The 20,626-nt window shown below is 67.5% G+C and overlaps 6 protein-coding genes across 6 annotated transcripts; 4 read left to right on the top strand and 2 right to left on the bottom strand.

Annotated features, from left to right (window-relative positions):
• Positions 1-1,154: 1,154 nt before the first annotated feature.
• Positions 1,155-3,384, top strand: NICN1 (nicolin 1). Its single transcript, XM_042823799.1, is given in 8 exon segments — positions 1,155-1,301; positions 1,413-1,586; positions 1,655-1,768; positions 1,986-2,057; positions 2,174-2,282; positions 2,285-2,384; positions 2,836-3,058; positions 3,172-3,384. Coding segments are annotated over 8 exon segments (981 nt in total). The 3' UTR covers positions 3,214-3,384.
• A 273-nt stretch (positions 3,385-3,657) lies between these two features.
• Positions 3,658-5,404, top strand: AMT (aminomethyltransferase). The gene is made up of 7 exons (XM_042823536.1): positions 3,658-3,834; positions 3,904-3,984; positions 4,094-4,225; positions 4,294-4,372; positions 4,487-4,632; positions 4,712-4,892; positions 5,039-5,404. The coding sequence occupies exons 1-7, from the start codon at positions 3,721-3,723 to the stop codon at positions 5,371-5,373; spliced, it is 1,068 nt and encodes a 355-aa protein (XP_042679470.1). The 5' UTR covers positions 3,658-3,720; the 3' UTR covers positions 5,374-5,404.
• Positions 5,341-6,434, bottom strand: TCTA (T cell leukemia translocation altered). The gene is made up of 2 exons (XM_042823538.1): positions 6,133-6,434; positions 5,341-5,532 (listed from the first exon to the last, which is right to left on the bottom strand). Exons 1-2 carry the CDS (start codon positions 6,432-6,434, stop codon positions 5,490-5,492), a joined length of 345 nt encoding a protein of 114 aa, XP_042679472.1. The 3' UTR covers positions 5,341-5,489.
• A 65-nt stretch (positions 6,435-6,499) lies between these two features.
• On the top strand, positions 6,500-13,179 carry UBA7 (ubiquitin like modifier activating enzyme 7). Its single transcript, XM_042823798.1, has 23 exons — positions 6,500-6,528; positions 6,603-6,759; positions 7,310-7,444; positions 7,509-7,615; positions 7,741-7,831; positions 7,946-8,087; positions 8,160-8,257; positions 8,347-8,493; positions 8,561-8,719; positions 8,875-8,982; positions 9,055-9,135; positions 9,203-9,358; positions 9,438-9,603; positions 9,681-9,877; positions 10,038-10,102; positions 10,205-10,382; positions 10,456-10,530; positions 10,662-10,848; positions 10,950-11,047; positions 11,124-11,210; positions 11,276-11,467; positions 12,580-12,782; positions 13,001-13,179. Exons 1-23 carry the CDS (start codon positions 6,500-6,502, stop codon positions 13,113-13,115), a joined length of 2,973 nt encoding a protein of 990 aa, XP_042679732.1. The 3' UTR covers positions 13,116-13,179.
• A 110-nt stretch (positions 13,180-13,289) lies between these two features.
• On the bottom strand, positions 13,290-14,066 carry INKA1 (inka box actin regulator 1). Its single transcript, XM_042823797.1, has one exon. The coding sequence runs from the start codon at positions 14,064-14,066 to the stop codon at positions 13,290-13,292; it is 777 nt and encodes a 258-aa protein (XP_042679731.1).
• A 1,487-nt stretch (positions 14,067-15,553) lies between these two features.
• CDHR4 (cadherin related family member 4) lies at positions 15,554-20,623 on the top strand. The gene is given in 18 exon segments (XM_042823702.1): positions 15,554-15,760; positions 15,762-15,861; positions 15,979-16,220; positions 16,308-16,556; positions 16,655-16,750; positions 17,260-17,363; positions 17,434-17,570; positions 17,650-17,815; positions 17,893-18,043; positions 18,165-18,267; positions 18,524-18,739; positions 18,808-18,947; positions 19,085-19,229; positions 19,302-19,504; positions 19,576-19,715; positions 19,789-19,824; positions 20,385-20,500; positions 20,568-20,623. Coding segments are annotated over 18 exon segments (2,553 nt in total). The 5' UTR covers positions 15,554-15,607.
• The last annotated feature ends 3 nt before the right edge of the window (positions 20,624-20,626 follow it).

The raw sequence follows: 20,626 nt of genomic DNA, 5'->3' as shown, positions 1-20,626 counted from the left end.
ATTTTTGCCTAACAAGCTTTGGTTTTATTTTATTCATAGAAAAATTCTCGGCTCGAAACCGCCTTTCTGGCGGCGGGCTTCCGGGCACGGCTGGGGCCGGCGCGGAGGGCAGGGAGGGGGGGACGAGCAGGCAGCACTGGGGTGGCACTCTGGGTCTCCGCTGTTTGCCTTTAACACTAACTGTACTGTTTTTTTCTATTCACGTGTGTCTAGCTACAGGACGTAACATGAAAGGTAGCCTAAAAAAAATAATTAAATTCAAGGGACTTTCTGAAGTCGATGTTTTAAGTTTTTACATTTAATCTGCTGTTTACCTAAACTCATGTATAGTTCTGGGGGCGTGGGGGGGAAGCGCTACGCTGCAGATAAGCTCCAGGGGTGTCGTAGGCTTAGGTAGAGGGGTGGCCATAGAGGACAGTCGGCCCTGGTGCTGGGGGCAGCGGGCTCTGGCTTTGTTTCCTTGGTTTTATTTTTTAATCGAAGCAATCCTGTTTCTCTCACGCATCACAACACAGCGCAGGTCAGCCTGGTGCGAGGGCACTGCAGGGAGGTGAGCCAGGCCCCGCGTGTGCCCGCATCGCCCCGTGTGCGCAGCAAAGCCCTGGCCGTGGGGTGCTGGGGAGCTGGGAGATGTTCTGCAGCACAGTGCCTCCAAGGCCGGGGCTTCATGGGGGGCGATGCTGGGTGGGCCGCATGGCTGTGTGCACAGGGCTGGGGGCTGGCTGCTGGGAAAGGTGGGGGGGGGGAGGGGGGGCAAAAAAAGAGGATAAAAAGAAAAAAAAAAAAAAGGGTAAAAAAAGGAAAAAAATAAAAAAAAAAGCGCCAGGAATAGCGAATAGTCGGAACAATCGGTGAAGTCTCAAATCTAATTTTTTTACTAAATTTTTGATACAGCCTCAAATTGTTTTATTAAAAAAGCAAAAGCATTAAAGATGGGTAACGCTGACAGCACTCTGTTGGGCTCCGCTTCTTGGGGCGGGATCCCGCCGGACCCTCCGCGCTCCGTTCCCTGCCCTGCGGCTCCGCCCCGCCGGGTCCCTCCGCGTTCTCCGCTTCTCCGCCCCGCGACGGGCGGCGCGGCACCGCCCGCCTTATGGCGCCCCCTGTCGGCCGCGCCGCCCCACGTCCCGCGCCCCGCCCAGCGCGGCGCCGCCATGTCGGGAGCGCCGGGCCCGGGGCGAACCCCGCTGCCCTGCACCGCCCGCGCCGCCGCCCACCTGCAGCTGCCCGGGGGAGCCGAGGCGGCGCGGCCCGGCGTGGCCGTCATTGACGTGCGCTTTCCCCGCGGCGGCGCGGCTGACGTGAGTGCGGGCCGGGGACGGGCGCTGCGGGTGCCGGCGGCGTAGCGGCGGGGTACCGGTCGGGTACCGGTGGGATGCCGGTGGGATGCAGTGACAGCGCCGCCCCTTCAGGTGCACGAGATCGTCTTCAAGAACTTCTACACCGCCTTCCTGAGCGTGCGGGCGCAGCGGGCCGGGCCGCCGGGACCCCGCAAGTGGCTCACCTGCCTCCGCGACCTGCGGCTGATGCCGTGCCCGCACACGGAGCTGGGCGCGCAGGAATACTTCTCTCTCCGCCGCTCCCAGGTCCGCCCCGGGCACGCGGCCGCCCCCGGCCGCCCCCCACCCGCCTGACGCCCGCTGTCCCCCCGCAGATGCTGTGCGACATGGAGCAGGTGACGGCGCTGCGCTTCATCCTGCGGCAGCCCTCCCCGGCGTGGCTGCACTTCGGAATCGAGGAGCTGCAGCTCTTCCCTCCTGGCAGCAAGGTGACCCCGGGGAGCCCCGAGCGTGGGGACCGCCCTGGGGTGCTCGAGGGGAAAGGGGGGCGTGGGGCCCGGGGTCCCCGGCGTGCTGCTCCCTGGGCGCTGCGGAGTGATGCTCGTAATGCCTGTAGCGACATGGAGGATTGGTGGGGTCCAAACTGAGGGGCGAGGGTTGAGGGCGGGATAGAGGCCCCCGTGTGACCCTTTGGCTCCACCGCAGACCTCCCCGCAGGACGTCCCCTCCTGGTTGTCCCAGCTGAGCCCTCCGGAGCGACCCCTCAGCCTGCATGGGGTGAGTGGGGCTGTCCCGTGCCGTGGGTGGGGCTGCCGGTGGGTGCCACCCTGTCCCGGGGTGCACGGGTTGGTCCTTCCCATCCATCACATGGCCCACATTGTCCATCTGCAAAGCGCACAGCTGGTGGCTGCTCCAGTGCTGCCGGGCCTTCTGACCCCAACAGATCGTGGCTTGAGCACTCCATTCCCAGTGGATGTACCGAATCACGGTACCCAACCCCTGGGCGCTTCCAGCCCCCTCCTGGCCCTGCTGGCACCAGGGATCATTCCAGAGCCCCAAAACCACTGCCCGGTGCTGGAAGCAGTTTGCAGTTCAGAAGAAAAATACCCACTGAGACGTGCAGCTCGAGGTGGCATTTAAATCAGCTCTTCCTCTGCCTGGGGACTGGGGAGGCCTCGTGAGCAGAGGCGGGTGGCAGAGGGAGGCTGACTGGCTGACTGGCAGGGCTGGGCCACGAGGTGACCATGGAGACCATCACAGCCTGCGAGCACCAGTGTTGGGCCTGCTAGGTGGCTCTGGGTGAGCAGAGTCCAAGGAGAGTTGGGGCAGACGCCCATGTCCCCGCGGGTTGTCACCATGTGTCCCCACGTCACGCTGGGGTGGGAGGGAGAGGACGTGGGGAGCATCGCAGTGCTGTGCTGGGAAAAGAGGACTGAGTTTGAGCGTCGTGGTTGCTGAACCTTGGTGGTGTAATTAGGTCTTTAATCATTAGCTAATTGCTGCTCTGGACGCCCGCCAGCGGGGCCGTGCCACCCTCAGGGTCACTGTTTCCCAGCCGCCCATCAGGGCTGCTCGGCGGGCGCTATGGCCGTGGCACGGTGCTGCCGTGCGGCCTGCACGAGGGCTGCCCCGGCCCTCCCGGCCCTTCCTGCACCGCTCCCGCTGCCTTCCAGGAGCTGCCCGACCCAGAGAAGGTGGCGGCGGAGGTGCAGCAGATGTGGGCGCTGACGGAGGTGGTCCGCGCTCGGCAGGCGGCCGCGCGCATCGGACGCTTCGACGTGAGTGCGGTGCTCACCCGCAGCACCGGCGGCCGCGGGCCCGGGGGGGGGGGGGCCGTGTACCGCGCTCCCTCAGCGTTGCAGGGACCCAGCGTGCCGCGTTCCTTCCGCAGGTAGACGGCTGCTACGACGTCAACCTGCTGTCCTACAGCTGAGCCCCGCTGGCTGCTCCCGGGACCGGCGTGGATGCTGCAACCGGTGGACTCCGACCCGGCCTTTGCCCCACGGCCCCTCCCGCAGCTCCGTCTCCACCACCCGCGGGCTCGGTTGGGGCCCGGCCCCCACGCGTTCCGCGGCCGTGCCTCCGGATAAAGGCTACTACCGCGCTGCCGCCTCCGCTCGTCTGTGCGGGGCCGGGGGCGGGGCGGGGGCGGGGGCGGGGCGGGGGCGGGGCGGGAAGGCGGCATGTCCCAGGCGCCCCGGCGGGGCGGGCCGAGCCGTACCGAGCCGCGCTGCGCTGAGCCGGGCCGGGGCCGGAGGATGCTGCGGGCGGGGTGCGGCGCCGCGCTGGCCCGTCGCCACCTGGGCTCGGCGCCGGTGAGTGGGGCCGAGGGGAGAGGGGAGAGCCAGCCGTGCTGAGCTAAGCCGGGCCGGGCCGTGCCGCGCAGGAGGGGCTGAAGCGGACGCCGCTGGACGCGCTGCACCGGGCCCGCGGCGGGAGGATGGTGCCGTTCGCCGGCTGGAGCCTGCCCGTGCAATACGGCCGCGGGCACCTCGAGTCGCATCTGCACACCCGGCGGCACTGCTCGCTGTTCGACGTGTCCCACATGCTGCAGGTAGCGGGAGGGGGGCCGGGGGCCGCAGGAGGGGTCCCGCTGCACCGCCTCACTCCCGGCCTCTTCCAGACGCGGGTGTACGGGCGGGACCGCGTCCGCTTCCTGGAGAGCCTGGTGGTGGGCGACATCGCCGAGCTGCGCCCGGGACAGGTATGGGGGGCAGCGGGTGGCAACTGGGCAACGGGCGCCCAGCATACGGCCCTGTGGGGGACGGATGCCCCGGCACAGGGTCCCCCCCGTCCCAGCACCCACCCCACAGGGCACCCTGACACTGCTCACCAACGAGCATGGTGGCATCGTGGATGACCTCATCGTCACCAACACGGTGGAGGACCACCTCTACGTGGTGTCCAACGCGGGCTGTGCTGACAAGGACCGGGCTGTCATGGAGGTACGGGCAGGGCTGGGGCAGGGCAGGGCCCCCCAACGTGTCCCCACACTGCGGCCCCATCCCTGCAGGGCAGAGCGGCAGAACTGAGGGCGGCCGGCGGCGACGTGCACCTGGAGGTGTTGGACAACGCACTGCTGGCACTGCAAGGTAGTGGGTCCCCATGCTGGTGGCACTGGGTCTCATCCCACCGGGCCCGGTGCACAGTCTTGCACCACCCATCTCGGTGCTGCCATCCCCAAGGCTGATGCCTGTCTCCTCCAGGGCCCTCCATGGCACAGGTGCTCCAGGCCGGGCTGCCAGATGACCTGACCAAGCTGACCTTCATGACCAGCACAGCCACCACCGTCTTTGGCGTGCCGGGCTGCCGTGTGACACGCTGTGGCTACACCGGCGAGGACGGTGTGGAGGTAGGGGGCACTGTGGGGCACCATGGGGCAGCCGCTCCCTGCAGGGCGCTGTGCCCCCTGACCACCCCATCCTGCACAGATCTCAGTGCCTGCAGGACGAGCCGTGGAGCTGGCTGAACAGCTGCTGGGCTGCCCCGAGGTGTGGCCAGCAGGGCTGGCAGCCCGGGACAGCCTGCGCCTGGAGGCCGGGCTCTGCCTCTACGGCAGCGACATCGATGAGAGCACCACGCCAGTGGAGGCCGGGCTGCTGTGGACCCTGGGTAGGTGCAGGCCGTGTCCAATTGCCAGGCCTGAAATGCAGGTCCCGGCTGCCAGGCCTGAAGCACAGACCTCCCGGTGTCAGACCCAAAACGCAGCCCTTCAGTGCCAGGCCCAAAGCACAGGCCTCAGCCCTCTGTGCCCATAGGGAAGCGCCGGCGCGCAGCCAAGGACTTCCCCGGTGCAGCCATCATCATGGAGCAGGTGAAGGAGAAGCCAAAGCGGAAGCGCGTGGGGCTGACATCTGTGGGTCCCCCCCTCCGTCCACCTGCCGCCATCCTGGGCCCCGAGGGCACGCCTGTGGGCACGGTGACCAGCGGCTGCCCCTCGCCCTCCCTGGGCAAGAACATCGCCATGGGCTACGTGCAGGCTGCGCACAGCCGCCCCGGCACCACGCTCACCGTTGAGGTGAGGAAGAAGCAGCACCCGGCGCTGGTCACCAAGATGCCCTTCGTGCCCACACACTATTACATGGCCAAGTGAGACCTGCCCCCATTAAAGCCCCTCGCCCATCTCCCGCCTCGTATCTGGCGCTGGGGCAGCACAGGGCGGTGGGGGGTGCAGTCATTTAATGGCGCGGTGCTGGCGGTGGGCGCTCCTCATTCGCGGTGCGTCTTTCCCGGCTCAGCTGCCGTGCCGTCCCTGTGGAGATGGGGGCATCAGTGGGGGGACAGGGAGAGGGCGGTGGGTGCACCCGGCTGGGGGGCGCAGAGCGGGGCACACGGAGATGGGGACAGGAGTGGAGGATGCAGCCAGAGGGAGGGCACAGTGATGGACTGAACTGGGGGATATACTGCAGCAGAGTGGGCAGTGGGGCACAGAGTGGGGGGGAAGTAGGGGAGTGTGGGGGTGGCGGGATGCCCTGGGCTGTGGGCACATAGGGGGGCACATCAGGGTGGGGACTTACACTGAGGGCACATCCCGAGGGGGCAGCGGGCCGGGGCACAGCAGGGAGGCACACAGTGGGTGAGCACACACAAGGACACAGCGATGCGTGACGACCCAGCGGGGATGCGCTGGGGCGGCGGCAGGGGGAGGGCAGGCGGCTCCGGGGACACAGCAGGAGCTGCGTGCTGGGGCTCGTTGGTTTGGAGATGCGGGACGAGGACAGGCATCGGGAGGTAGTGGGACAGCGGCAAGGGGGGGGCAAGCAGCGGGATACACAGCTGTGGGGACCCGGGGCGGGGGGAGGCGTTCGCTGGGACGCGCCGGGACGGGACGCGCGGTGCCGGGCGGACTCACCGGGGCGGGCAGTGCCGCTCGGCGGCGCCGTCGCGTCGGGCGGGGGACAGCGAATGCGCGCGGGGCCGTGCGGGCGCCGGGCCGCCGTCGGTGCCCGGGGCGGAGGGGCGGCGGGCGGCCGGGCGGTAGCAGAGCGCGGCCACCTCCTCGCCGTAGGCGCGCCACGCCAGGCGGGTGGCCATCAGACTGAGCCCCAGCCACAGCAGCAGCAGCTGGCACAGCGCGGCACGCACGTCCTGCGTCGCCCACTCGGCCGCCAGCTCCCGGCCCAGCGCGCCCAGCGCCTCCCAGACCGCCGCCATTGCCGCCGCCGCCGTCGCCGTTACCGGACGGGGCGGGGCGCGGCGCGGCGGGGCGGGGCGGCGGCATGGCGGGTGCGCGCTACTCCCGGCAGCTGTGCGTGCGGGGCCGGGGGCGGCGGGGTCCGGCCGCTCGCTTTCCTGTCGCTGAGCGCCCGCCGTGCCCCGCAGGTTGGTGCTGGGAGACGGCGGGCGGCGGCTGCGGGAAGCCGCGGTGCTGGTGGGGGGGCTGCGCGGGGTCGGAGCGCAGGCGGCGGCGGCGCTGGTGCTGGCCGGGGCGCGGAGGGTCGTCCTGCACGAGAGCGGCGTGGCACGGGGCGGGGTGCAGGTACGGTGTGCGGGGTCACGGCGATGGTACGGGTGCTGCTGGGGGCTCGGTGTGGGTGCCGTCCCTTTAAATGGGTCCGGGGGGTTGGGAGAACGCGTATGGGTACAGGGAGGCATCCCGGTGCGTGGATGGGTCTCAATAAGGGATGCGAGTTGCTCGGTAATGGTTATAGGTGTGGATCCTGCTGATGGCGTGCGGGTGGGGGTGCTGGTGGGGCGCGGGTATGGGCGAAGGTTCCGGGAATGAACACGGGTACAGGCTGGGTGCTGATAATGAGTGCGAGTACGGGCAGGGATCCCATTAATGGGTGTGGATGTGGGCAGGGTCCCAGTAAGGGGTACGGGGATGGGTGGGGGTCTGCGGAGCGGACCTCGGCTGTGGGTGCGAGAAGATGTGGGGCTGGGGATTCCAGTAATGGCTATGGAGGAGCCATGGGGATGGGAACGGCTGGGAGATCTCTGTCCCAGTGGGGATTGGGGTGCCTGTGCTAGGAATGGAGTGTGGGCTCTCTGTTCCGGGTCTGGTCCCCATCAGTGCCGCTGCCCCACAGTTCCTCCAGGGGGAGTGCAGTGTGGAACAGAACCGTGCTGAGGCATCCCAGCGGCTGCTGGCCACACTGAACCCTGATGTGGAAGTGTCAGTGCACTCTGGGGAGCTATCGGAGGAGTTCCTCACTGCCTTCCAGGTGAGTCTGGCCCCCAGCCCAGGGGTGCCATGGGGCTCCAGTGCCCACTGACAGCCCTGTGCAGGTGGTGGTGCTGACCGAGTGCCCACTGGAGGAGCAGCTCCGCGTTGGGGACATCTGCCATGCCAAGGGTGTCTGCTTCATCGTGGCCGATGCCAAAGGGCTGGCGGGGTAAGGACTTAGCACTGCATGGCACCAGGTGGCTGCCCCTTCTTACCCTCCCCTGTCCCTCTGTGCCCCCATAAGCCTGGTGGATGGGACCTGCCCACTCTCAGAGCTGCACTGTCCCTGCCCAGGCAGCTCTTCTGTGACTTTGGGGAGCACTTTGTTGTCCATGACCCGGGGGAAGGGGACCCGCTCTGTGCCACTGTGCAGCACATCTCCCAGGTTGGAAGCTCTGTGGTTGTCCCTGCACCCCAGCATGGCAGCTTTTGAGCTCCATGTCTCTGACCCAAAATGCTGCCTGGATTGAAGCTGCATGCTCACATCTCCTCTGCTCAGGGCAACCCGGGGATCGTGACATGCGCAGGGGCAGACAAGAACTATGGCCACCGCTTCAGTGATGGTGATCTGGTGATGTTTTCTGGTGTGGAGGGCATGGTGGAGCTGAACAGCAGCGAGCCCTGCCCTGTACGCGTGCTGGGTGAGTGCCCACCCCGGGGTCTGCGGGGGTCCCTGGTGGTGACTGTGACACCCATCCTCCCCTGCTCCCCAGATGGCTTCAGGTTGGAGATTGGTGACACAAGCACCTTCTCGCCATACTGCGGTGGGGGCCGGGTTTCGGAGGTGCGGCCACGCCAGGAGCACTCGTATGTACGTGCCCTCATGCCACGGCAGTGCCACTCCCAGCAGCAGCCCCGTGCCCCCACCGTGTCCCCACTGTCCCCATGCTGTGTCAGCAGGAGCCCCTCCGCCAGGCGCTGGCGATGCCCAGGATCCAGGCCAGGAGCTCCACGGAGCTGCTGCGCAGCCGCAGTCTGCACGCTGCCTTCCAGGCCCTGCACGCCTTCTGCCAAGAGCGGGGCCGCCTGCCTCAGCCCCGGGCATCTGTGAGTTTCCTCCCAGCCCCCCCGGCCCGTGCCCCCTACAGCACTGCCATTGCCCCTCTACCCACAGGAGGATGCTGAGCATGTGCTGGAGCTGGCACGTGAGCTGGGCTCGGCGCTGGGCCCCCTGGATGAGGATGTTGTGCGAGCGTTTGCCAGCGTCAGCGCTGGGGAGCTGTGCCCGGTGGCATCCTTCATTGGTGCGCTGGCTGCCCAGGAGGCCATGAAGGTGAGCAGCCGTGCGGCGAGCTCTGCTGTCTCCAAGCGCTCGGTGGCCACGAGAGGGCACCTGCTGCCTTCCTGGGGACACCGGGTGCTCAGAGCAGGGCGCTGGGCGGGGTGATGTGGTGCCAATGCTGGGCACGGGCACTTCTTTCGCCCCAGGCAATCACGGGGAAGTTCCTGCCCCTGGATCAGTGGTTTTACTTTGATGCCCTGGAGTGCCTGGCCGTGGAGGGGGCTGCGAGGCTGATGCCGGAGGACTGCGCCCCGGTGAGTGGCAGCTGCCGCTGGGTGCCGCGATGCCGTGCCCACCCCCACTGACAGCGATCCCTCTCCCGGCAGAGGGGATCCCGCTACGATGGACAGATTGCCGTGTTCGGGGCTGACTTCCAGGAGGAGCTGGGCCGCCAGAAGTACTTTGTGGTGAGCGGGGTGCGGGCAGTGGCGTGACACCGCCGGGGCGTTGGGGTGCAGTGGCTGTGCCTCGCAGGTGGGAGCCGGCGCCATCGGCTGCGAGCTGCTGAAGAACTTTGCCATGATGGGGCTGGCAGCGGGGCCAGGTGGGGACATCACTGTCACCGACATGGACACAGTCGCACACTCCAACCTGCACCGGCAGCTTCTCTTCCGTGACACTGATGTGGGGGTGAGCTCCCCTCAGGGGGGACCTGGGCGGTGCGGGGATGTGAGACAGGAGGGAGCCATCCCCACTCTGTGCCCTGCAGAAGCCGAAGGCGCAGGTGGCTGCAGCCGCTGTACGGCTCATGAACCCGGACATCAAGGTGACGGCCCACCAGGTCCAGCTGGGCCCCGGCACCGAGAAGCTCTTTGGGAACACTTTCTTCCAGCGGCTGGATGGTGTTGTCAGTGCCCTGGACACGCTGACAGCCCGTGAGTGCTTAGGTGGGGCAGGGATGAGCCCTGTCTCCATGCTACCAGGATGGATGCATCCCCTCTTCTCCCCACAGGCGCCTACCTGGAGAGCTGCTGCATCCGCTCCCGCACGGCGCTGCTGGACACGGGCACAGAGGGGGCAAAAGGCAATGTGCTGGCCATGGTGCCCCCCCTGAGCCAGCCGCTGGAGCCAAGCAGCGACCCCACAGATAGGAGCTTCCCACTGTGCACACTGCGCTTCTTCCCCTCTGCCATCGAGCATACGCTGCTGGTACGGATGTGGATCCTTGCACCTGGCCCTTTGGTGTCCCATCCCATCCCGCCAGCAGGATGTGGCCCCAGCCGCTTCCTGCCAGGGTATCACCATCATGGTGAATGGGGAGGGGTCGCAGTGTGGGAACCCAGCACTCAGCCCTGTCCCCTCAATGCAGTGGGCTCGTGATGAGTTCGAGGGGCTCTTCCAGCTGCCTGCAGAGAGCGTGAACCGCTTCCTGGGGTGAGTACAGACTCCCTGCCCTGAGGCCAAGGTCAAGGGACAGACGGCCACGTCCTGCACGTGGTGTCACTGCGGGCATGCTGGTAGTGCCTAGCTTTGCAGGGAGCTGCCCGATGAGCCGGTGCGATGGGAGGGCCTGGTGGTGCCCAAGCAGGTGCAGAGGAGCCTGCAGGAGCGGCCGCGGGACTGGGGGGACTGCGTGCGCTGGGCCTGCCAGCACTGGCAGCTCTGCTATCACGACAGCATCAAACAGCTGCTGCACGACGTGCCGCCCTCACACGTGAGCATGGGTCCCCCTTGTGCCATTTGATGGAGAGGTGTCCGTGGCCCTGACTCCACTTTCCCTGTGGCAGGAAACCAGCCCCGGTGTGCCCTTCTGGTCTGGGGACAAGAGGTGTCCCCACCCACTGATATTTGACCCCAGCAATGTGAGTGCATGGATTATGGGGCCAGGGAGAACTGCTGGTGGGCACTGGGCGCAGCAGAGCTGCTCAGACAACCTGAATGAGCTCTGCAGCATGGAGGATGAGCGGCACCTCCATCCCCCCCTGTACTGCAGGACACCCACCTGGCATACGTGGAGGCTGCTGCCCAGCTCCTGGCTCACACCTACAGGCTGCCATCCTGTGGTGACCGAGTGGCCACGCGGGATGTCCTCTGCCACGTGGTGCTGCCACCCTTCGTGCCCAAGGACGGGTGCTACGTCCCCACAGCAGAGGGCATGGAGGAGGTGGAGGAGACTCTGGGTAAGGCTGCATGTCTGTATCCCCAAAACCCGATGAAGAGGCACGGGCCAGGAGGTGCAGTTGTGATAACGAGTTCCTGGCCTGTGCCCCTGCATCCCCAGAGCCTGGACAGATGCTGGATCTCGTGCAAGAGCTGGCACAGTGGAAACAGGAGCTAGGAGGGGGCACAGAGGCAATGGACCCCATCCACTATGACAAGGTACCGCAGCTGCAGGGCTTGGGGAGGTGGCACTGCTTCCCATGGAACGCCCTTGTCTCCACGTTCTTCCCTGCAGGACAGTGACCTCCACTTAAGCTTCATCACAGCTGCATCCAACCTGCGTGCAGAGAACTACGGCATCCCACCTGCGAGCCGGCTGACGGTGAGTGCCATCCCCGAGGGCCCCCCTCCCCACAGGGCAGCTGGTGACACCCCTCTTGTCCTCAGAGCCAGCGCATTGCTGGGCGCATTGTGCCCGCCATCATCACCACCACAGCGGCCGTGGCTGCCCTGGCGTGCCTGGAGGTTTACAAGCTGGTGTGGAGATGCCGGGACCTCCAATGCTACCGCAACAGCAACCTGTTCCTGTCTGTATGCCTGTTTTTCCGCATCCAGCCCCCGCCAGCCCCCACATACTGGGTAGGACCCTCTCCCTGGGGCGCTCCAGCAGCCCCACGCTGTGCCCCACGGCTAGTGTGTGCAGGGCTGCAGCAGCCACTCGCATCTGGCTGATGGGAAGCAGCTGCAGCAGCCGGCGAGCAGCTGGCACTGGGCCCAGGGCTGCCTGCAGCTGTGGGGGGAGCAGAGCTGGGGTCCCCCCCTTTCTGCCAGAGGGGGGAAAGCAAAGCCACATCGGGGCGGGGGGGGGCAGGCCCAGATTGGGACCGTCTGGGTGATAGAGGCCCCTTTGTCTGGGGGTTTATGGCGTGCGAGGCAGCCCTTCCTGCGCGGCAGGAAGCGCCGATTGGAACCAGATTGGCCCGGGGGGCCCAGGGCCGGGGGCAGGAAGAGGGGGAGGAAAAGGGCCTTCATCGCCTCCGTGCCGGCTGCAGCTCAGCTTCAGGCTGCCCAGCCACCCCACGACCCTCCTGCTTCTGTGCCCTGCCGCCCAGTCCTGTGCCGTAGCCTCGGGGTGGCCTGGATGCATTTGGCACCGTGCCGGGGCAAAGGATGTTGCTGTGGTGCTCCGTGCCCTTTGGTCCCCGTCTGTGCCCAGCATCCTGCTCTGGGGCTCTCAGTGCTGCTCCGTGACACTTCATGCTGGGATGTGGCAGGAACGCTGTCCTATGGCTCAGTGCCCGGTGCTACCCTGGGGTCCTGAGAGCCCACCAAGGCTGTGGCCAGGGCCTGGGGGCCATGGTGTGCGTGTGGCTGTGGTGGTACGGATGGGGTTAAGGCCTCTCCCGGCACAGGCAACAGAAGGCAGGACGCGAGGGCGGCCCGTTGCCAGCATCCGCGGGACACGGCTGGGGCCAGAGCAGCGCTGCCTGCAGCGGGGGCAGATGGTGGACAGCCATGCCAAGTGCTGGGGTCGCATCCTGCATTCGGGCCGCAGCCAGGGTCACAAAACCCCCGGGGGCCACAGGCGCAAGAAGAGGCGATTGTGTGGGGCTGGGCTGCTTGTCAATGGGGCTTTGTGCGTGGTTGGGGCCAGCGGTGCCGGGGGATGGCTGTGTCCCATTCCCATCTCCCTGTCCCTGAACTCCCTCTCCTCAAACAGCCCTGGTCCATTCTCCCTGCTCTCCTTGCAGTACCGGGGAAAGGAGTGGAGCTGCTGGGACCGGCTGGAGGTGCGTGCTATTGGGGAGGACGGGCAGGCGATGACGGTGCGGGAGCTGCTGGCTCGGCTGCAGGAGGAGCACGGGTGGACCGTTACCAAGCTCCTGCGTGGCAGCACCATGCTGTACGATGGAGAGGAGGATGAGGAGATGCGGGCACAGCAGCAGGCACAGAGGTAGGCAGCCGGCTCTGGCCGTGCCCTAGTGCTGCAGGGCCCCCATCTCTCCTGCTCTGCTCCAACTGCAGAGTAAACATCCTGCCGCCGGCAGCGCTTCCTCTGCCGGACCCCCGCCGGCCCCCCACCATAGGGGCTGGGGAGCGGGCCTGGGCTCCGGCCCCGTGTGGCTTTCCCAGCCTGAGGGGCCCAGCACACCGTTCCTTTCCTGGCTGCAGGCTGTCAGATGGTGTGGAGCGCTCCGCGGAGCCGCAGCAGCTGGAGCTGCAGTACGTGTGTGCCGGGGATGAGCTGGAGGACGTCTGCCCCCCACTTCTCTGCACCCTGCCCTGAGCCCGCGGGGTCCCCAGATGTCACCGCCTGCCCCTCGCAATAAAAGCTGCAGGATAAGCTGTGACACGTGCTCACTGCGTCGCACCTCTGCCGGCGCTGCGCCCCACAAAGGCTGCCGTGCGTCCGTTTCGTACAAAACGGGGGTTTATTTACAGCGGGGAGGGGGTGGCGGGGCTAGATGTAGCCGATGACGTCGTTGCAGATGATGGGCTGGCGGCTGCGGCTGTTCATGAGGGCGGTGAAGCGGTGGAAGTCCGTGGCCAGCTGGGCGATGTTGCTGTGGGACTGGTGGAAGCAGGCTCCCTTGGGCTGCCCGCCCAGCCCCAGCGGGCACGACAGGCGCTTGGCGGGGTCGCGGCCCCCCGGCCGGGCTCCCTCTGCGGCGCGGGGCCGGGCCATGCTGGCCAGCTTGCGGCGCACGTTGCCCGAGAGGCTGAGCAGGAAGGCGGGCGGTTTGCCCAAGCGGCGCGAGGACTCGGCGGGCGGTCGACGGCGGGGCTCGGCGCCCACCTCGGGCAGGTCCATCCAGTTCTCCACCAGGTCGGCGAAGCAGTTGTCCCCCAGCACCAGAGGCTGCCGGTTGCGGCTCTGCGACAGCAGCGACACCGTCCAGTCCCTCCCGTCGGCCGGCTCGAGCGCCCGCCACTGCTCCAGGCAGGCGTCCGACGTGGATTTGGGGCGGGCGCGGCGGGCGGGGGCGGGCGCGGGGGTGCCGGCGGAGAGGCGGTGTGCGCGCTGGCAGGGCGGGGGGTGCCGCCGCAGCACCGGCGCTTCGTCCTCGCGCCACGTGCCCCCCGACGCCTCCGAGTAGCCCGAGTCGCACTCCAGGCTGCGCACGCTGGCGGGGGGCGAGCGGGCGGCCGGGCCCCCCTGCTCCTCCTCGCCGCAGGCCGAGGCGGGGCGGCGGGGCGCGGGGAGGGGGTCGCGTTCGGCCGGCCGCGTGCCGGGCATGTGCTCCCGGCGGCAGCGCTGCGGGGAGAGGGCGGCTCAGCGTCGGGCCGGCGGCGGGCGCAGGTCTCGGCTCGCCCGCGGCCCCGGGCTCCGCTTTCCCGCAGCCCCGGCCGGCGTGCGGCGGCATGTCAGAGAGCGCGCGGCGCCCAGCCCGGCCGTGCCTGCGGGAAGTGACACGGGGCCGAGGCACGTAGCAGCCCCGCGCCCCCGCCCCGGCCCCTCACTGCCACGGGGCGCCCCGATCGGTGGGACGGGACGGGGCGACGTCCCCAGGGAGGGCCTTCCGCTCGGGGACGCCGGGTGCCCGTCGGGCCCGCTCGCCCAGGGCTCGGCGCACCCCGACCGCGCGGGGCTGAGGAGCGGCGAGGGAACGGGGAGCGCTGCCGAGCGGCAGCGGAAGGAGAGCCCCGTCCCCGCGGCCGGGCCGCTCCTCTTTCTTGAATTCCTATTGTCTGAGCCCAAAAGCTGGCTGTTACGTCCGCTTCCCTCTCGCGGAAAGCCGAGCGCGCAGGGCGGCCCGCTCAGCGTCCTGTCCCACCGCCCGCAGCAGCGCCCCGTCCCTTCTCCCCTGTCCCCACGTCCCTCTCCCTTCTCCCTCTCCCCGGTCCCAGCTGGCGCCGCGCCACCGCCCCGCACCACCCTGTCCCGCGGGAGCCGTGGGGCGCTGGGAGGGCGCGGGGCGGGAGGGGCTCCGCGGTTCCCGGTGCCGCTCGGGTCGGGGCCGCGGCTGACAGCTCGCCGCTCGTTCCCCTCCGGCCTCGCGCCCCCCGCCCGCGCCCCGCGTCCCGCGCGCGGTGCTCCCACGCGTGATGTCACCGCGCTGATGTCACTCGCGGCCCCGCGCCCCGACACGCCGCGACCCGTCCGTCCTCCCGCACCCCGCGGCACTCACCGGCTCGACGCGGCGCTGCCCGAGGCCGCCGTCCAGACGGGCGCTGTGCATCCCCGGCCCGGCCCCGCTCCCGGTGCCGGTGCCGGAGCGGCCGCGGCCCCGCGGAGCAGCGGAGCGCGGCTCAGTCCCGGCCCTGCCCGCCGCCTCCCGCCGCGGCGCCGCCCCGCCTGCCGCAGCCAATGGGACCGCCGTAACGTGAGCTCGGGCCGTACCGGCACCGGCACCGCCCCGCCTCGCCCGCCGCCCCGGGGCCCCGCTCGGCGCGCCCGGACACGACCCGCGGGGCGAGGCGGCCCCGTTACGGGCGCCGGGCTCCGAGCGGGAGGGGAGCGGAGACCCTCCGCCCGCCCGCGCTCCGCCAGCGCCTGTTAATTGCCGGCTATTAGCCGCTCTAGTTTGCTAATGAAGGTTTACAATTAGCCGCCCGGTAATTCTGCCGGTTCCCGAGGCGCGGCGTGGATCGGCGGCCTCAGCAGGGCCGTGACCTGACCCCCTCTCACCCCGGGGCTGGGCTGGGAGCCGCGGTGACCGGCGTGACGCCGGGCATGGGTGGTGCCCGACTCCCGTGGCAACGCGCTCCGGCTTGTCCCAAACAGCTGCCAAGCCATGGGCACGTACGGACACCTCACCTTCCTCCTCCTCCTCCTCCATGCCCCAGGTAGGCACCCTGAGGAGTTCAACGGCACCCAAAGGAACTAAAAGAAGAGGGACGGGAAACGGGGTGCCCCGGGTGCCCCCGGCTACTCACCCCAGGATAGGCACAGGGGGTGGCAGCTTCAGAGTCTGGGACACATCTGGGGTATCTTGGGGACGTCTCCGAGGCACCCTTGGGGCACTGCAGGGACAGCCTGGCAGGCTGCAGTGACACTCTGCTCTTTGCAGGGACCTTTGTAAAGTCGGCAGGTAAGAGCGGCGGGGCCACCCATACCCCCATGGGGACAGGACCCAGTTCCCTGACACAGCTGTGCGAGCTGCTGGTGGCAGCGGCCACACGAGGCCAATCCTGGGGTGTCCCGCCAGCCTTGCCTGACCTGCCACGCATAGTGACACTGAGTGAGGACACTGCACCGGGCGCCCGCGTGGCCGAGGTGGCTGCGTCCTGCAGCAATGGCAGCAGCAGCCCCCAAGTCACGCTGCAGCGCGTCGAGTCCTCTGTCCCCGTGGGCTCCAGTGTCACCCCACGCAACGCAGATCCCAGCCACCCCTTCAACCCCGTTGCGATCAGTGCCGATGGTGTGCCCGCTTCCTCATTTAGGGTGGAGGTACGGCTGGGGGGCAGGGAGCAGGGCTGGAGCGCGTGGCACCCTGCTGAGCAGCGTGCCTCCACTGAGCACCGTGTCCCCACACAGGTGACGCTGCGTGCCGGCGCAGAGCTCGATGCCCACCGGGTGAACTGGTACGCGCTGGTGCTGCGCGCTGCCTGTCCTGGCGAGCAGGAGGTGACGGGGCAGCTGTTTGTGCGGGTGACATCGGGGCAGGCGCTGCGCTGTGGCTTCCCGTTTGCCAGCACTGGTGGGGACGTGGTGCAGGTGTCAGCAGGCGTGGCACCCCGTGCGCCCCTGTATGCGGTGCAGGCGCAGCCACCGGGTGGGCTGATGGTGAGTGCCAGCTGTGCCGTGTCCCACAGCCTCCCAAAGGGAGCAGACCCTGGGGACAGCCAGGCACAGGGATGGAATTCTCATCTCTCCTCTGACAGTTCCAGCTCAGAAATAGTGGCACACCACTCACGCTGACCCATCAGGGCCTGGTGCTGGCGCCTGATGATGGCTTCAGCCCCAGCAAGGACACCCAGGTGGGCACGAGTCCCCACTCTGACAGCACCGTCACCGCCTCTTTGGCACCACACACAGCCCTGTGTCCTGGTCCCCTCAGGCAGACCCCAGGCATGCTCAGCTCTCCTCTTGCTGTCCCTACCCCAGCTCTGTCCCCTTCTGTATCCCATCCCTGCCCCTATTTGCATTCCTGACTTCATCCTCATCCCTGTCCCTGTTCCCATCCCCATGCCAGTCCCCTCATCCTCATCCCTACTCTCATTCCTATTCCTAACCCAAGCCCTATTTGTGGCCTTCTCCATCCCCAGTCTTTGCCTCTATCCCTGTCCCTATCCTGCCCGTTTCCCTCCCCATTCCTATGCCTGTCTCCTCCTTCATTATTGACCCCACCCCATTTCCATCCTTGCCTCCATCCTATCCCTATCCTCCAACTCCATCGCTATCCCAGTCCTCATTCCTGTCCCCATCTCCATCCCTGATGGCAGTGTCACTCCTGGCTGTCTCACAGCCACCCCTGTGCTGCTCGCAGACGTTCAGGCTGGAGATAGAGGTGATGGATCGGCATGGGCAGAACTGCAGTGGGGTCGTGACGGTGGAAGTGCTGCCATCGCGCCATCCCCGTGTCACCATCCTGTGAGTGAGGCTGGGTGGGTGGGGGTGCTGGTAGCACCAGGCTGTGCCACACTGCCCGCTGTGCCTGCAGTGCTCCGCAGCAGGACGTGGTGGTGCCGGAGGGCATTGGTCCCTTGGTAGTGGTCACGCAGGTCCGTGCCAGCGGGGCCAACATCCGCTATGCCATCCTCGCTCCCACATCACCAGCGCTCTTCACCATCGATGAAAGTGAGCATGGTGGCAGGGTCCCCGTGGCTGCCCTGTCCCCAGCCCTGTGCTCGGCTCAAGGCTGTGCCACCTCCTGCAGTGACGGGTGAGATCCGCAGCACGCGTCGGCTGGAGGTGGCCGGTGCACAGCTCCTCATCCAGGCATACAACGCGCTGCAGCCCTCTGACCAGGACACCATCGTGCTCAATGTCACCGTGAGGGGGACAGACCAGCGGGCACCATCCTGTGTGCCAGCCCTCTATGTGTATGGTTCAAGGGTTTTGAGGGTGATGCTCCACAGTGCTTGGGAATTGGAGCTGAGCAGCAGCCACTCCCACACAGGTCCCAGGTGCGTGAGACCTTGTCCCCTGGCAGCACGCTGGTGACACTGAGGTGCGCTGACCCTGCTGGCGATGACGGGTCCCTGCATTACACGCTGGAGGGGCCACCAGGCTCTCGTTCCCTCTTCCACATGGAGGGGCCACAGCTGAAGGTGTGTGGGGCCAGAGCTGGTGAGCCCCCACTGGGGGAGCAGGGTCCTTCTGGCACCCAGTGGCATGGCAGGCTGTGGCTCTGGGGGATGCCCAGCACTACAGGACACCATGGCTTGGCAGGTCAACACCACTCTGGACTATGACACCGAGGCGATGGCTGCTATGGGCTTCCAGCTGACGGCCACCATTGTGGTGACAGCCGGGGGACAGCCTCTGAGGAGCAGTGAGTGCCCATATCCCCTGCACCCTGTGCCCATGTCCCCTTCGCCCTGGGGAAGGTCAAAGTAGAGATGTGCAAAGCTCCCTTTGACCCCCAAACCAACACACAGCGGAGGAAATGCTCCTCTCCTGTGGCCCCAGTGATGCCCAACCCCTAAGGCACCAGTGTGGCACCGTCCCAGTGTCCTTATGCAGCGTGCCCAGTGCAGTGTGTGCCATGGGATGGTGCCAGCACAGCTGAGCTGCTGTGTGCTGTGCAGCCCGCATACCCGTGCTGGTGACAGTGATACCCGTCAACGAATTCACACCGGAGTGCCCCAATGGCATCATCTTCGCCGTGTCAGAGACAGCACCTTTTGGCAGCATCGTGGGGCGCGTGGTTGGCACTGACCGTGACCGCCCACCGGACAGCCTCGAGTACAGCCTGGAGGGGGGCACTGGCCCTGCACAGCCCTTCTCCATCGATGCACGCACCGGTGAGTGCTCAGCCCTTCCCCTGCCCCACAGCACCCACGGGTACCAGAGAGCTCACACGACCCCACAGGTGAGATCCGTGTGGTGGGGCCCCTTGGCCCCCCGCGGCGCGCTGGCTACCGGCTGACGGTGCGGCTGACGGACACCCACAATGATCTGGACCCATTGAACCGGAGGAGCCGCCTGTGTGATGTGGCCGTGCGCCTGCAGGTGTGAGCGTGATGCCGGGGTGCCACCGGTGCAGGATGCTGTGCTGCATCCCTGTGGCTGTCCCAGGGGTGGCTCTGGGCTGGAGGTACCCACGGGGACCGGGTGGGATGGAGCTGAGCCACCTCTGCTCCCGGCAGGCCATGCCTCAACGGGCACCACTGTGCAACCCAGAGGTGCAGGAGCTGAGAATCACAGCTGGGACAGGCAGCCGGCAGCCTGTCACCCACCTGGTGTGCAGTGGGGACCCGGAGGGCACCACGCTGTCCTATGCCATTGTCGGAGGTAAGGAACAGCCAAGCACCGTGATTTGTCTCTTCAGCATGGCCGAGGTGCTGAGCAGACCCTCCTATGCAGGCAATGAGGATGGGCACTTTCGGCAGGAGGGGAGCATGCTATCCTACATCCCCTCCGGCCTGGCTGAGCCCCGCACATTTGTGCTGCTGGTGGAGGTGTGGGGCAGCAGTGGGTCCCCACGCCGCAGCACCGTGCTGGCACTGGTGGTGCACGTCACACCCCGCAGCACCCCAGTGCCACCCAGCACCACCACCCTGCACACGGTGAGCAGCATTCCATGGCCTGGGTGCCTCAGGCTGGGACACCACCTGGCTCCTCACCTCTGCTTGTGCAGACGCTGCAGAAGGAGCCACTGGTGGTCAGGCGGACGGAACTGACTTGGCTCCCACCAGCTTGGTTTGTGGCAGTGCTGACTGCAACCAGCGCCCTGTTCCTGGCCAGCCTGTGGTGTATGGCACACAGTGTGCTGCGCAGGTGAGCCCCAGCCCACAGAGTGGCACAGCACAGTGAGGTGGTGGCTCAGGGCTGCTTTCTGTTCTTCCTGCAGCAGCCGAAACCTCAGCAAGGTGCTTCTGAGTGAGAGGTGGGTGCTGGGCAGTGGTGAAGGCTCCCGTGGTGTCCCTGCAGCAGTGTGGGGAGACGTGGCACTTGGGGAGGGGATGTTGATGTCACCAGGGAGTTGCTCTGAGGAGCGGCCTCTGCTTTAGAGTAAGGGCACGGAGCATCGAGTGCAGGGATGGCGGTTTTACCAGGGAATGGCTGTGCCAGTTGGCAGGCTGGGGGCAGAAACTGTGCAGGGTGGCACAGCGCAACGCGAGGGTTGTTCCTGACACCGGCTGGAGAAAGGGGTGACAAGGAGCTTTGAAAGGCTGCGGAGGGAGAGCCTGAGGGGCGGCAGAGCCATCCCAGCCCACGGCAGGCACCCGTATAGCGACAAGGAGCCACATCAGCCTTCGGGGCGGCCGACGGCCGCCTACAGCTACATAACCCAGCGCTACGCGACGTCACGGATGGGCACGGAGCCGGGAGCGTGGGAGCAGCCTCCGGGTGACACGCATGGCTCGGAGCCACCCGGGGTGCCGTCCGGCGGGACCCGCGCTCCCGGGTGAGGAGCGCCCTCCCTTCCCCCCTTTTCCCCCGCAGCTCCCGGGACGCGACAGCGCAGAGCAGCGCCCGCGAGGAGGAGCGGAGCCGCCCGGCCGCCCGCAGCCCGTCCCTCTCGGCACCGCAGCCCTTCGACGGCCGCGCGCACGACCCACGTGAGCGCCGCGCCCCGGGTGAGAGGACGGGGCCGAGGGCACGGGCTGAGCGCTGCTCCCCCCGCAGGGACCGGCAGGGACTATCTGTTCAACAGCGTCACCGGGGCGCGGCGCTGGATCTGAGCA

This window comes from Centrocercus urophasianus, unplaced genomic scaffold, assembly GCF_019232065.1.
Source record: "Centrocercus urophasianus isolate 14NV4802_14NV808 unplaced genomic scaffold, USGS_Curo_1.0 seq_22, whole genome shotgun sequence".
Lineage (NCBI taxonomy): Eukaryota > Metazoa > Chordata > Aves > Galliformes > Phasianidae > Centrocercus > Centrocercus urophasianus.
This window is presented reverse-complemented; position numbering and strand designations above follow the sequence as displayed.

Bases quoted from the DNA above. Each gene is read 5' to 3' on its own strand.
- AMT (XM_042823536.1), top strand. From the start codon at position 3,721: ATGGTGCCGTTCGCCGGCTGGAGCCTGCCCGTGCAATACGGCCGCGGG. The intron at 3,835-3,903 runs GTAGCGGGAGGG...GGCCTCTTCCAG, and splicing joins ACGTGTCCCACATGCTGCAG to ACGCGGGTGTACGGGCGGGA. The intron at 4,226-4,293 runs GTACGGGCAGGG...CCATCCCTGCAG, and splicing joins AGGACCGGGCTGTCATGGAG to GGCAGAGCGGCAGAACTGAG.
- TCTA (XM_042823538.1), bottom strand. From the start codon at position 6,434: ATGGCGGCGGTCTGGGAGGCGCTGGGCGCGCTGGGCCGGGAGCTGGCG. The intron at 5,533-6,132 runs GTGAGTCCGCCC...CCATCTCCACAG, and splicing joins GAGCGGCACTGCCCGCCCCG to GGACGGCACGGCAGCTGAGC.
- UBA7 (XM_042823798.1), top strand. From the start codon at position 6,500: ATGGCGGGTGCGCGCTACTCCCGGCAGCT. The intron at 8,720-8,874 runs GTGAGCAGCCGT...CTTTCGCCCCAG, and splicing joins CTGCCCAGGAGGCCATGAAG to GCAATCACGGGGAAGTTCCT. The intron at 10,103-10,204 runs GTGAGTACAGAC...CTAGCTTTGCAG, and splicing joins AGCGTGAACCGCTTCCTGGG to GGAGCTGCCCGATGAGCCGG.
- INKA1 (XM_042823797.1), bottom strand. From the start codon at position 14,066: ATGCCCGGCACGCGGCCGGCCGAACGCGACCCCCTCCCCGCGCCCCGC.